This window comes from Geotrypetes seraphini, chromosome 16 (assembly GCF_902459505.1).
Source record: "Geotrypetes seraphini chromosome 16, aGeoSer1.1, whole genome shotgun sequence".
NCBI classification, from domain to species: Eukaryota; Metazoa; Chordata; class Amphibia; order Gymnophiona; family Dermophiidae; genus Geotrypetes; species Geotrypetes seraphini.
Window position 1 is genome coordinate 30,685,383 of NC_047099.1, and position 15,555 is coordinate 30,700,937.

The 15,555-nt window shown below is 47.7% G+C and overlaps 1 protein-coding gene across 2 annotated transcripts in view; it reads right to left on the reverse strand.

The window, feature by feature from the left end:
• Positions 1 to 269: 269 nt before the first annotated feature.
• AGFG2 (ArfGAP with FG repeats 2) overlaps positions 270 to 15,555 on the reverse strand; it is a 61,256-nt gene continuing 45,970 nt past the window's right edge. For both annotated transcript variants that reach the window (XM_033924835.1, XM_033924837.1), the window contains 4 exons: positions 15,373 to 15,450; positions 14,942 to 15,067; positions 12,427 to 12,515; positions 270 to 2,495 (listed from right to left, as the gene is read on the reverse strand). In XM_033924835.1, the coding sequence (XP_033780726.1) occupies positions 2,436 to 2,495; positions 12,427 to 12,515; positions 14,942 to 15,067; positions 15,373 to 15,450 (353 nt within the window). In that variant the 3' untranslated portion in view covers positions 270 to 2,435. The remainder of the gene's footprint in view (positions 2,496 to 12,426; positions 12,516 to 14,941; positions 15,068 to 15,372; positions 15,451 to 15,555) is intronic.

Below are 15,555 nucleotides of genomic sequence, written 5' to 3' on the forward strand. Positions count from 1 at the left end.
GACTAGGTATTACTGCTATTGTGAGATTAACTTGCACAATTTGAAATGTCCATCTGGAAACTCTACTGATCTTAGTATGGGTTCATTCACTACAGAGCAACGATTCTATGACCATTTTGATCGTGGTGCTTTCTTTTGTTTTTTTTGGTTGTTGTTTTTGCGCTGTACAAGTTAAATCATCAGTGGGGCTCGATTGTGTAACATTGTCACTACATAAAGTTTGAAAAACGCAAAGTAAAATTTAAAAAGAATAAGCAAGCAAGCAGAGGGATTTGAGAAAGATATCACTTTAAATGCCATTCTCATGTAAGCCAGTATAGAAAGATACAATATACATTATATATATATATATTTATATATCAGCAAGGTGAAGAAATACATATCAAAGACTAATCACATTGATGCATAGTAGCATACAGTTCCAGAATTGTTCCAAGGCTGCAGAGAAGATACTGTGCTAAACTAAACACCTCTTTCAATATTAAAATTAAGGGGAACCCTCATCTGAGTTATAGGCTTGCGATGGATCGATTGCAATTACGTCGAGTTTTGATGCAAATGTCCAAATTGCTCATTTTTGCAGTGGGTGTGGAAAACTGGGAGTAGAGGAAGAGCATTCCAGTTGGGCAGGTGAGAGGCAGGAAAAGGGGTCACCAACTCCTGCTGGCAGCAGCCTCCATTTTCCTTTTGTTCAATGAATTTTGCAGCAGGAGTAAAAGAAAGCTGGAGGCTGATTTTGGCATGCTATATATAACAATGCCTTAAAACAAACTAGACAAAAATGGATCCTCGCTACAACAGCATGCAACATGCCATACTGTGATGTGCCTAAGGACAGGTCTGTTCCAGCAACTACTGACCGACGTGTGCTATAACGGCAGAAGACATCCTACCACTCCCATCACTCGTTACTCTAATGTTAAAAAGCTCTGAAGGCTACTCCCTGCTCAGAATTCAAGATAAATAACATCAAACAGGTAGAAAAATGCAAGGGAGTGTTTACATCTCTTGGACTTGTTTGTGCTTGAGCCACTACGCCCAGCTCCAGATCTGCTAGTCGCTATTTGGCTCCATACCTTAGGCTTAGCAAATCTGACTCAGAAACCACTATCTTGCTGCCCGCTCTCCACTCGGATGAACAAGCTGCCACGGCCCAAAATTGTCCAGCCCTAGCCTGGCTCAATAACTTTAGACACCCCACCTTTGAGTTTCCCTTTGTTGGCTCCTTCATCTGCTCTGCAATTTCTTCTCTGACTGAGGTGTAATGTATGCATGCATGTACATTCAGAAATACATGCTGGTTGACATCTATGATGTCTCTATCTGTTAAATAGATGCTTTTATTGGGCATGCCTAATAAAGGCCCTTCACCGAATTCAGATTTTATCCATCAGTATTAGTTGACTTTTGTCTGGATCATGCCTTTATTTATGAATGGCAGAGAAATGGATAACTCTCTATTCCACCACCCCTTCAGACTGTAACAAAAAGCCCAGCCCTATAAACTCACTCATGACTCCTCCATCCATTTTCACAGGTGGTCAAGGTTTTAAGCTCTGTCATGGTGATTTAAAGGGGAAAGAACGGGCTTAGGATCTCTCACCCAGTGAAGTATGCAGGGGAAAGAAACCAAAGTAACGGCAGGGTTCGGAACATAGGAGAATGATGTTCCCTACTCAGCCCTTTGACCTTCCAAGAGTTCCATCTAGGAAAAACAGCCCTGATAGAACGGCTAACAATACAGATAAAGCCAAAAGTTGTCTGCAGAGAATATGGGACCAGTAATCATACCTTCAGTAGAGAACTGTAACTTGAAGCATGCAGTTTCTGGCTCCTACAAATTACCTCACATCCTAACTGGATCCCACAGCACCATCCTCACTGATATGACAAAGCACAAACTCACCAGCTGCTACTCCCCCAACAAGATAATGGGTGATGCTGCCCAGAGCAGGGTCATGCCCAAATAATGGCTGAGCAGTACATCTTCTAGAGTAGAGAATATGGAATAATACAGAGGGGAGTAAGCTGGCTAGTAAAAACAAAATAGCCCCTATTAAGGTAAAACCTGCCGCTTTAATGCATACAAAGCCCTGGAATTATACTTTTCAATCTCTTCTTGTGTATGTATTAAAAACAAATGATTCAACATTGCACTTGAAATCTTTCATTTTTGTTGGCCTAGTACCCTCTACCACCTATAACTAGGTCACCTTTGGTGTGCCTGCCCAAGAAATACATTTTGCTTTTATTAACCAAGTAGTTTACACAGATTGTTCAATTTTATGTTTTTTTGCCCCTGCATTAGTTCAAAATTGTATCCAGAAACCCCCCATCACCAAAACCAAACTACTTCCTGGTCAAGTTTGTAGAGGTGTGCTGGGAAAACATTGCTGTGTGCACATTTAGGGCTGGAGTCACGGTGCAGCCAGGGACTATAAGAAGGGGTTGGTGACTGCTGCTCTTGTCGCAAAGGAACCCGGAGCTGTTGAAGGCTGAAGACAAGAGATCATGGAAAAGCATAAGAGAACAAATTGCTGAAAAAAGCACAGTTACTTACCGTAACAGGTGTTATCTGTAAAGAGCAGGCAGATATTCTCACATGTGGGCGACGTCATCCATGGAGCCAGATACGGAAAGTGAACTGTCACTTTAAGCTTTGTGAAGCTTCAAGACTGCCCACACTGCACATGCGCGAGTGCCTTCCCGTCCAATGTCGGCTTGTGGTTCCTCAGTTCCATAAGCAAGCTAAGAAGCCAACCAGGAGAGGTGGGAGGGATGTGAGAATATCTGCCACACCTGTTTCGGTAAGTAACTACTTTACCTAGGAGAAGCAGGCAGCATATTCTCACATGTGCGACTCACTAGATTATTGAAATGGGATGGAGAGACAATTGGCTTTTAGGAAGAAAATAAATTCTGTAATACAGCTTGGCCGAAATGATCATCTCATCTGGAATAGGATTCTAGACAATAGTGAGATGTCAAAGTATGAATTGAGGACCAAGTTTCTCACTTGGAAAGTGGTCTTCTTGATCTCTATCACTTCTGCTCGCCGAGTGAGTGAACTTCAAGCATTGGTTTGTGACCCACTTTTACAATATTTATCATGACAAAGTGGTCCTCGGAACGCATCCAAAATTTCTTCCAAAAGTAGTTGCAGAATTCCATTTAAATCAATCCATTGTTATTACAAAAGGCCTGCATTGTTGGGGAAAATGTATCATGCAGCAATGGATTCAATCTATTCCCCCCCCCCCCTCATTTTGGCAGTGGAAAAACAATGCACCAATTGGTTTGGGAGGCCAAGGATGTGGGTCTTACATTCAAGCAGAAGAGATTTTGGTTCATCTGGGAACCTTATATTTTAGCCCTTCCCGCTCGTGCCAGGAGCTTAGTTCTTATAGTACAGGTTGGTGTGCGATGGTGGGGAGAGGGGGGAGTAAGGACAGTATCCTCCAGGGCCCATAAGAGTCCAGGACCCTGGTGTGATGGATAGAGCTTATGGTTGAGTGATGGATATTGGGGATGGGTGGGAAGGGGATTGAATTATACTTTGTACTGTAAAATGATGGTTGATTCAGTATTCTTCTCTTATTTTACTCTTGTAAAATAAGAAAAAACAAGAAAAACAACAAAACCCAATCCATTGTGTTTCCAGTATTCTTCCCAAAGCCACAGCTCTTCATACATTGGACTGTAAGCATGCCTTGGTTTACTACATTCAAAGAACTAAGCCACACAGATCTTTATCTCAACTGTTTGTCTCCTGTTTGGGCCTATCTGTAACCAAACTATTTCCTCAAGGTTGGCTTCCTGGGCTGCAGGTTGAGGGTCATGTAACAGCACACAAAGTCCAAGCTATGGCAGCCGTAGTAGCTTTCTTACATTCCACTCCCATTGAGGAAATTTGCAAAGCAGCTACTTGGTCCTCAATTCATACTTCACATCTCACTACTGTCTAGAATCCTACTCCAGATGAGATGGTCGTTTTTGGCCAAGCAGTGTTACAGAATTTATTTTCTTCCAACTCTCCCTCCAACATGCATTGTTGATGCCATGTGACCCATAACATGCATCATTTGTCTTGCTGAGATGCTTTGGAGAGTGGACACTATTGCAAAGATAAAGTAAGGTGTCCTGTCTTTGTTGAGGAATGAACGTCCATCGAAGCCTAGTGTGCAGCAGGGCTCCTAGGAACTCTAATATCTGAGTAGGTTGAAGGTGAGACTTTGAAAGTTGACTTTGAACCCTAGTAGTTGAAGGAAAGTGATTGTGAGCTGATTTGCTGAATGTACTGCTTGAGGTGTTGGAGCTTTGATTAACAAATCGTCCAGATACGGTAATACTTGCATCCCGTGAGACCTTAGAGCGGCTGCAACCACCACTAGGCACTTTGTGAACACTTTGGGAGAGGAAGCAAGGTCAAATGGAAGGACTTTGTGTTGAAAATGTTGATGGGCTATTCGAAAACAGAAACTTTGTGATCGGGATGTATGGATATGTGTGTGTAGGCCTCTTTGAGGTCTAGAGAGCACAGCCAATTATTTCATTCTAGAAGTGGGTATAGGGTCCACAGGGATAGCATGCGCGATGCGGGCAGTCTCGAAGCTTCGTTAAGTTTAGTGACACTTCACTTTTCACTGTTCGTACCAAGCTCCATGGACGACATCACCCACATGAGAATATGCTGCATGCTTGTACTAGGATAAACAAAGCTACATTTTCAAACCTTGCTCCCACCTAGAGAATGACATGGAGACAAGATTTTCCCTGTCCCCACAGGAAGTCAATTTCTCTACCCCAGCTCCGTGAGTTTTGTCACTGTCCCTGACCCATTCCTGTAAGTGCCACCTTAACTGCACAAGCCTCGAACACGTATGATTTAAAATTGTTTGAGGCTTATACAGATGTGGACAGAGGTTGCAGGAATGGGGCAGGGACAGGAAAAGAACAGGATGGGAAAAAAATTTGTCCCCATGTCATTCTCTACTCCCAACAGTCTATTGTTGCTCAGTGAGACTACCATGTTATGCCATAAACAGAAGATCACAAACTGACCTATGGTAGAGCCATTTGAAAGCGTTTTGTAGCATTTTATAAATAACTATACACTTCAGGTCATAATATTACTAAGACTCAGACTGAAGAGCATCGTTGCAGTGTAAATCTTCCCTCTCTTATCTTCTGAACTTAGGGAATTATTATCTAGACCCATATCAGAGGGAGAAACAGTGCCTGCTAGGTGGTTTTATGAGAAAATTTTGCAAAACTTTCTGTCCCCAGTTAGTAAGCCCATTTATTGACATGCTTAATTTAGTGAGACTGATTTACTTCCATCATGGGTGGCGTGGATCACTATTTTACCAAAAGCAGGGAAAGACCCATGAGAATGTGGCTCCAATCAATCAATGTTACTATTAAGGATATGTAAGATCTTTGTTATAATCCTTGACTGAAAGAATGAAAGCATTTGTGCCACATATTATACAACAGTGTTTTTCAACCTTTTTACACCGGTGGACCGGCAGAAATGAAAGAATTATTCTGTAGACCGGCATCGGTCCATGGACAGGCGGTTGAAGAACACTGGGCTAAGTCGTGGGCCAGACCTGCCCATCTCTACCCCAGATCCTGCCCCCATAATAATACTAATTGCACCTTGCACATCCCGTGCCTCATCTGGAAGCCTTCCCTCTGACGTTGCAATGTCAGAGAGAAGGCTTCCAGTTCAGGCGCAGGACGCCCGTAGGAGCTACTGCCCGTGGCTTTGTGCACTGAATCAGTTAGGAAGAGGGAGCTGGCTCGAAGATAATGCCGCATCGATCGCACCGTGAACCGGCGGTTGAGGAACACTGTTTTGGGCCTGATGCATGTGCAGGCTCTGTGGACCGGCAGGAAATTTCTGTGGACCGGCACTGGTCCATGGACCAGTGGTTGAAGAACACTGTTATACAAGATAAGGAGAAATTAGGTTCTTACCTGCTAATTTACTTTCTTTTAGCTTCTCCAGACCAGTAGAGGTTAACTTTACGAATGGGTATATATCTAATCATGACCAGCAGGTGGAGACTGAAAACAAAAACTTTGGGACAGTATATCCTAGCCCCTCCTCTCTATTTCCCTCAGTCTGCCGAATAGCCAAGCAGAACCAAGAACTGGAAAACAACAGAGAGAAAAAACAATACTCCGAAAGGAGTAACAAATAACAAACCCAAAATGCTGTTGGAAAATGCAGAGGAGAAATTCCCGAAGGAAGAATGTCCCCACAGCTCGCCAGCTAAGCCAGCCGAGCCACAGCCGCTGTTCTTCAATTCTCCCCGGCCCTAGAAAAATACTAGAACCCGCAGCAAAAACCAAAAACTGCCCGCGCAACAGCCCCAACAACAACAACAACAGACAGGGTGGGGACCTCTACTGGTCTGGAGAAGCTAAAAGAAAGTAAATTAGCAGGTAAGAACCTAATTTCTCCTTCTTTAGCACTCTCCAGACCAGTAGAGGTTAACTTTACGAATGGGACGTACCAAAGCAGTCCCTCTCACGGGCGGGACCCCCGAAGGGCCGATACCAGTACACGCTCACCGAACACCGCGTCCCGACGCGCCTGCACATCAACCCGATAATGACGAACAAAGGAATGCAAGGAGGACCAAACCGCAGCATTACAAATATCCACTGGAGGCACGAGCGACGACTCAGCCCAAGAAGCCGCCTGACCCCGAGTGGAATGAGCCTTGAGAAACTCCGGAACAGGCTGCTGTTTCAGAAGATAAGCGGAAGCAATCGTCTCCTTGATCCAGCGCGCAATAGTAGCCTTAGAAGCGCCCGCTCCCCGACGAGGACCCGCCAGGAGGACAAAGAGATGATCGGACTTCCGGAATTCCTGGGTCCGCTGCACATAAGAGCGAAGGACCCGACCGACATCCAACTTGCGCAGCTGCCGTTGCTCAGAAGAGCCCTCCCGACCACCCAAGACCGGGAGAACCACCGATTGATTGACATGAAAAGGAGAAACAACCTTCGGCAGAAAGGAAGGAACAGGCCGCAAGACGACCCGCTCCCTAGAAAACTCCAAGAAGGGAGCCCTACAAGAGAAAGCCTGCAGCTCAGAAACACGCCTAGCAGAAGTAATGGCCACCAAAAAGACCGCCTTCAAAGTAAGGTCCTTCAAAGAACAGTCGTCCAAGGGCTCGAAAGGCGGACGCACCAAAACAGAGAGAACCAGATTAAGATCCCAAGAGGGAACCGAGGGCCGTAGGGGAGGCCTAAGCAACTTGGCCGCCCGCAAAAACCGAATCACATCAGGAAGAGCCGATAAACGCTGACCTGACACCAACCCTCGAAAGGCCGACAGGGCCGCAATATGAACCCGGAGAGAAGACCAAGCCAGGCCTCTATCCAGGCCATCCTGCAAGAACTCCAGAATGTTAGGCAGATAAGCGCGAAAAGAGGTCACTCCCCGCGCCCGACACCATTCCTCAAAGAGACGCCAAACCCGCACATAAGCCCGAGAGGTAGAAAGCCTCCGGGACCCCAACAGTGTAGAGATCACCTTGTCTGAATATCCCTTCTTGCTAAGGCGACCCCTTTCAAGAGCCACGCCGTAAGACAGAAGGGAGACGGGTCGAACATGGGAATGGGACCCTGCATCAGAAGGTCGTCCGAGAGAGGCAGAGGAAGAGGATCCGCTACCAGGTGCCTCACCAGATCCGCATACCACGGATGGCGAGGCCAATCCGGCGCCACCAGCACCACCAAACCCGGATGGTGAACAATGCGAAGAAGCACTCTGCCCACCAGCGGCCAAGGAGGGAACACATACAACAGCCCCTCCGTTGGCCACTGCTGGACCAGAGCATCCAGACCCTCGGCCAGACCGTCCCTGCGACGACTGAAGAAGCGGGGCACTTTGGCGTTGCCACCCGTGGCCATCAGGTCCATCAGGGGCTGCCCCCAAGCCTGCACTATCAACTGAAACGCCTCGGCGCCGAGACACCACTCTCCTGGATCTAGAAAGTGACGACTGAGGAAGTCTGCCTGAACATTTTCTACTCCGGCTATATGAGAGGCCGAGAGGTCCAGCAGATGGGATTCCGCCCAAACCATGAGCAGAGCCGCCTCCTGCGCCACCTGAGTGCTCTTGGTGCCCCCCTGACGATTGACCTAAGCCACCGCCGTGGCATTGTCCGACAGCACTCTGACCGACTTGCCCAGCAACAGGGAGTGGAAAACCAACAGCGCCAGACGGACCGCTCTGGTCTCCAACACGTTGATCGACCAGGCGGCCTCCTCCGCGGACCAGGTGCCCTGAGCTGAGTGACCCAAACACTGAGCCCCCCAACCCAGGAGACTCGCATCCGTCAGGAGCACCGTCCACTGCGGGAGATCCAGACCCACCCCCTGAACTAGGTGAGGGGTCTGGAGCCACCAACGCAGACTGCAGCGCGCCAAGCCTCGCAGGGGGACCGGAACATCCATCCCGTGCCTCTGGGGAGACCACCTCCGGAGCAGAGCATACTGGAGAGGACGCATGTGGGCCCGCGCCCACCTCACCACGTCCAGGGACGCCGCCATCGACCCCAAGACCTGGAGGAAATCTCGCGCCCGAGGACACCGGGACGCCAAAAGCAGGCGAATCTGAGATTGCAATTTGCTCACCCGGCCCTCTGGGAGGAAGACCCTCCCCAAGGAGGTGTCAAACAGCACCCCTAGGTACTCCAGACGCTGAGCCGGGACCAACCGACTCTTGGAAAGGTTGACCACCCAGCCCAGCGACCGGAGAAACTCCACCACCCGAGCAGTAACCCGGGAGCTTTCCTGCAACGACTTTGCCCGAATTAACCAGTCGTCCAGGTAGGGGTGTACCAGGATGCCCTCCGACCGCAAGGCTGCCGCGACGACCACCATCACCTTGGTGAACGTCCGAGGAGCCGTGGCCAGCCCAAAGGGAAGCGCACAGAACTGAAAGTGCCGACCCAAGACCGCAAAGCGCAGGAAACGCTGATAAGAGGCCCGAATGGGAACATGCAAGTAGGCCTCCGTCAGATCGAGAGAAGTGAGAAACTCCCCCGGCTGAACCGCCAGAATGACCGACCGCAGAGTTTCCATACGGAAAGAGGGAATCTTGAGAGCCCTGTTGACCCCTTTCAAATCGAGGATGGGCCGAAAGGTCCCCTCCTTCTTGGGCACCACAAAGTAAATGGAGTACCTGCCCGTGCCCCACTCCGGAGGGGGCACCGGAACAACTGCCCTGAGATCTAGCAAGCGCTGAAGGGTCTGGCGAAAAGCCTGCGTCTTCCCCGGAGTCTGACATGGAGAAGCGAGGAAAAAAAATCCGGCAGAGAGCGGGCGAACTCCAGGGCATAACCGTCCCGCACCACCTCCAGGACCCACTGATCGGACGTGATCTCGGCCCATTTGGGGAAAAATTCGCGCAGCCGGGCCCCCACCGGAACCAAAGGGGGCGCCGGCAAGGCGTCATTGTGCAGGACGGGAAGCGGGGGAACCGGCGGAGGGATTCCCTGCCCCCCGACGGGCCCCCCGAAAGGGCTGCATGCGCTGGAAGAACCGACCCCGGGAAAATCCCGGAGACTGGAAAGAAGCAGCCCCACGCCCAGGGCGATTCTTGCGAAAATCCCGCAAACGCCCCCGGGCCGCACCCCCCCGAGACGCCGGACGGGCACGGTCCTCCGGCAGACGGGGAACTTTCGAGTCCGACAAAGTCTGAATCAACTTATCCAAGTCCTCTCCAAACAAAAACGACCCCCGAAAGGGAAATTTAGTAAGCTTAGCTTTGGACGCAGCATCCGCCGCCCAAGCGCGCAGCCACAACACACGTCTTGCGGCCATGCCAAAAGCCATAGACTTAGCCGAGATCCGCACCAAGTCATATAGAGCATCTGAGAGGAATGAGGCCGCCATCTCAATCTTCGCTACCTCCTGATCCACCAGAGACCAGTCGTCAGACTCTCGATCCAAGACCCGCTCCGCCCACCGAAACACGGCGCGAGCGACCAGTTCCCCACAAATAGCCGCCTGGACCCCAAAGGCAGAGACCTGAAAATTTTGCTTAAGGATGCTCTCCAATTTGCGCTCCTCAGAGTCCCGCAAGGCAGAACCGCCCTCAACAGGCACGGTATGCCGCTTGGAAATTGCCGAGACCACCGCATCCACGACTGGCGAAGCTAACGTAGCCCGATCCCCTTCCGGAATGGGATACAGGCGAGCCATGCTGCGCGCCAGCCGAAACGGCGTCTCCGGCGTTTTCCACTGCTCCAGAATAATATCCCGAATATCCTGATGCATAGGAAAAGAACGGGAAACGGAACGGATCCCCCGTAACAGGGGGTCCCCCACACGCGGAGTCTCCGGCGGCGCGTCCTCAAAACGCAAAACCGAAGAAACCTGCTGAATAAGGTCAGGCAGCTCATCTTTCTGAAAAAAGGCGCACCACGGACGCCTCGTCACTGGAGAACGGGAAATCCGACAACCCGCCGCCAGCTTCCGTCCCCTCCAGAGAGTCCTGGAACTCCTCAGAAGGGTCCAGGTCCTCCTCCAGACCGACCCGTTCCTCCGACCACAAATTCTCGTCCCACGACACCCGCGGACGCTTGGACAAGGGAGGCGGCGGAGGGGACGTCACGCCAGATGAAAGAGGCAAAGCCGCAGGGAGCGCGGAGGAAAACCCACCCCCCGAAACCCCCTGGGCGCAACCGGGACCCCCAGCCGCCTGAAAATAGGCTCTGCATAAAGAAAAGAAAAATTCAGGAGAAAAAACCCCCCTAGGGTCCCAAGGGACTCCCTGCCACAGCAGGGGACCCAGCAGAACCTTGCCCCTGCATAGTCAAAACAGGGGGAAGGTCACCTGAGGTGGAAGACAAAATGGAGGGGCCAGACAGAGAAGATGGCGGTTTTCCCGCCAAAAAAAGCTCCCTCCATAGCCTGAAGCGGCTGAGAAACCTGAATAGTCTCAGCCGCTAAAGCAGGCAAGCCGGCATCAGCTGTCAAAAAATCAGCTGAGAGGGAATCCTTCGGGGAATCCCTCCGTGGGCGGTTGTGGAAGACCGGGCTTCCCCACTGCTCCAAGCCGACTCGCGAGGCACCATCGGCGGGGAGCTCTGGGCGCCTGCAGCCGCTGCCGACGGAGCTCCACCACCTCACCGACCCAAACCGCCGAGTTCAGGCCGGCCGCGAGTGCCTCGCGGCTGGACTAAAATTGTGGCCTACTCCCCCGGAGAAGGGCACAATTGCTCCATACGCGACCTAGCTATAAAAAAGTGCTGGTTACATGAAAAAATACAGTAAAATACAGTTTTCTTAAAGGGAAACAACCCTTCAGACCAGCACTACCTCAGGATTTTTTTTTTTTTTTTTTTTTTTTTTTTTTACAGAACAGACTCCACAGGCTCTCGAAGCAATATGCCTTGCTTGACTTAGGGGGCAAGGGATACTGCTGAGGCTCCTCTAAAAAAATGTGGGGAGGTGGAGGAAGTGGGGGGAGGGACCCCGCTCGTGACCCGCCGGGTTTAACACCCCCGAGGTCGGACGAACCCCCAAACAGAGTCCGCCCAAGCTCCGTCCGGCTAAAAACAGGGACAATAAACCCCCTAAACAAATTCCAACAGCCCTACCAAGGGAGATGGGTACAGATCACTCAACACCTGCTGGAGACTGAAAGAAGACTGAGGGAAATAGAGAGGAGGGGCTAGGATATACTGTCCCAAAGTTTTTGTTTTCAGTCTCCACCTGCTGGTCATGATTAGATATATACCCATTCGTAAAGTTAACCTCTACTGGTCTGGAGAGTGCTAAAGAAAGCGGGATTTATAATGGGACATTTGGCTTCTGATAGTATTAGGAAAGTGTTAAATTTGCATCCCAAAGTTTGCAAGCCCCGATTATAGCTTCAGCCATAGATGCAGAAAAAGCCTTTGCCAGAATTTATTGGCCCTTTCTATTTGAGGTACTGCAGATAACGGGTATGGGTGGGTTCTTCCTTCAATGGATACAAGCCTTTTATAAGATCCCTTGGCTTGTCTTAAAATCAGGGGGGAATACTCAAGAGGTTTCATCTTGGAAGGGAGACCAGGCAAGGCTGTCCATCTCCTTTACTATTTGTGCTAGTTATGAAACCAATGGTGCAAAGAATTAGGCAACACAAGGGGAATAATATCAGCACTGCCAGAATCCCTGTGCATGCTCAGGAACCTTCATAGGTTTTATGAGCATAGGTGAAAGATTGATCAACCAAAGTTCTATCTGGAGAACATCATCAGAAAATGTTCTTTGCAACACCTGACAACAGGAAAATGCCTGGAATGATATTTGGGTTCTGGCCACTCCCAGGCATTCCCTAGATTCTGATATGGATCCTGCGAGTCACTTGCTCCCTCTCATACTCTGAAGTTAAGGGGGGCCAGTACTCACCATAAAAGGGTTGGTGGAAGCACCCATTGCCTGCCCCAGGGGTCTCTGTGGTGGCTTATCTATTGGAAAACCACTGCTAAAGCTGGTACCTAGTGAAAGAGAAAACAAAAAGCAGTGTGTATATAAAAAAAGGAAGAAGACAGCATAACACTAGCATTTTTCTTACATAAGAACATAAGAAGGTGCCTCCGCTGAGACAGACCAGAGGTCCATCTTGCCTAGCGGTCCGCTCCCGCGGCGGCCCATCAGGCCTATTGCCTGAACAGTGGTCCCAGACTAATTTTGTAACTTACCTCTAATCCTGTCCCTATAACCTACCTGTGATTCGGATTCCTATTATATGAGTAAAGGTGGGCATTGGTGTATGAACAATTTGGATTTGTTAATTTTAAGTATTTTTAAAATTGAGGCTCTTGACCTTGATTACTTTTTTTTTTTTTTATACAAACAAATGTGAACACTTGTTATCACAAATAATATTAAGGATTAAAATAATTTTTGTCCTCGTTTCTAACTTCTAAAACACGATCCTTGTTAAAGGGATTTTTGTGTGTTGGATTTATATCCATTGGTTTGTATCTTATATTTTAAAGATCTATATATGCATTTTATTTTAATTTTTCAATAAAGTCAGTTTGTCTGTTTAGATACTATAATAAAATCAACTTAACACAAAATTTGATAGTAAACCCTAACAGATCCCAGTGGCCATGTTGGGCAGTCTGAATGTGAAATCTTTCTTTGTTAAGAATAAATTTTCTTCCTTATATCTGCAGATTACCTGTCTCCTCTTGGTTATCAGCGTATAATAATTTTTTATGAACCTTTCCTCCCGGAGCTTGTCCAAACCTCTTTCAAATCTTATGTTGGTCACTTTGACTACATCCTCTAGCAATAGATTCCAATGCTTAATTAACCTCTTGTGTTTAAAAATAATTTTATGATTTGTTTGTGATTTGATAGCTATTATTTTCATGTCGTGTCATCTCATTTTTGTATTGTTTGCCAGGTTAAAACGATCATTCCCTATTAAACCCTATTCAATTTTATGAACTTTAATTATTAGCCCTTTCTGTTGTCTTACCTCCAATCTGGAAAAACCCTAAGCCTACTTGGCCAGTCTTCATAATGAAGATGAGCCATCCCATTTATCTTTTTTTTCTCCCCCTTCTCCGAACTCTAGTCACATTATATCCTTTTTGAGAAGGGGTGACGAGAACTGGACACACCAGAGACCTATACAGAGCAATAATGGTAAGTAGAATGTTAGATTAGCCATAACTGGGGGGACAACAGCTATGCATGCTGTTTATTGTTTATACATGGAAACAAGAGTACAAGACTCTCCCCAACTGATCACTCCCAATAAAAATAAACCCACCAACCAGTTCCTCCTAACCCTATTATGTATGGAAGTACTGAACTTCTCCAGACCACATTGTCTCCTTGGGACAACTCTACTTCACTTGTTAAGACTGTAAACCTGCCTTTGCTTGACCTACATTGAACTATGCTTTTCCAAACTATGACTTGTCTGTTTATTATCCCATAATACCAACAGACTAAGACCTTCAGTGATCAAGAATTTCATCTCTTCATAGTTAATGCCATGCTCGAGTTGGGCTGCCACTGGACATTAGTGCTCCAAAACCTAAAATAATAGTGGTTAACAGCCTTAGTTTAATCTATTTCTCCTTCATTGTAGACATTTATGAAACACTCTTTAAGACCCTACTTCATATTTTCACATCCCATTTCTGTCTAGAGTCCAATTCCAGACAGGATGATCAGTTTGGCCAAACAGTTAAAAATACACAAACAATTAAGCACAGTTACTTACCGTAACAGGTGTTATCCAGGGACAGCAGGCATATATTCTCACATGTGGGTGACGTCATCTACGGAGCCCCAGCGCGGACAGCTTTTCAAGCAAACTTGATTGAAGTTTCAAGTTTGCTACACTGCACCACGCATGTGCATGCCTTCTTGCCCACTAGAATGTGAGAATATCATGCCTGCTTGTCCTGGGATAAATTCTCTTTTTAGTCGCCAACTTCCCTCCATCCCATGCCCAGGTTTCAATTTTTCTAAACTATACCAGATCCCATACAACAGCACATCTCTCTAACACTTATTCCATATATCCTTGTCCTCCAAATCATTTCTTACTCATCACAGCACACAAATTTTTGATTACCACTCTGCTCCTCTCTATATGCAACATCTCACCCCCCCCCAAGCACAGTACCGGGTAAAGCTTTGGATTCTTGCCCAGAAATAGCTAAGAAAAAAAAAAAAATTAAATTGAATCAGGTTGGGCAGACTGGATGGACCATTCGGGTCTTTATCTGCCGTCATCTACTATGTTACTATGTTACTATCTCTAAAACCAGTCCCAACCATACAGGTCTCACTTCTCGTCTTTCACACCATTAGGAAAATATGCCCTTGCTAGATTTTCTTAGCCGTTTAAAGACGATGCGTTGTCTTGCTTCTTTCTGCAGTGACTCCTCACCATTATGCTGCTGGCTGAAGGCAGACTGCTGAGCAAAGGCCTGTTGTGGATGTTGTTGCAAGGTATGGTGAAAACCTCCTGTGACTGCAGCAAAACCTGGCACACTGCTCGTTCCATAGCCAACACCTGGAGGGAGGGAAGAGAGAGCTGAGCACACGGAACATTGCACCCAGACCAGTATCTGCAGTCTTATTTTAAAATGTTGATTTCATGCCACATAGTTTTAGCATGCCTGTCTACAGGAGCTTACAATAGGAATCTGAGCATACAAGCAACATGGCTGTGCCAAGTGCTCATTGGAAGAGAGGCTGGAATTCAGCAGATCAAAAGCCAGCATGCTGTTAAATATACTTTGGTTTTACACGAGGAGGAGGAGGAGGAAGAAAAGACGGCTTCTCCAAGCCGCTGATGCTGGTACCCTTGGAACCCACCTGCTACTGTGCCATTGGTCTGAAAGGGGTTTGTGGAAGGTAAAGAGACTGTGGCAGAGGCAAACGGATTGGTAAATGCTGAGAAAAGGAGAGGAGAAGGAAAAAAACACAAATTTAAATTAGACCATATATGATTTGTCCACTCTGAACACATCACAAATTTGTACAGGATTGCAGCCTGAG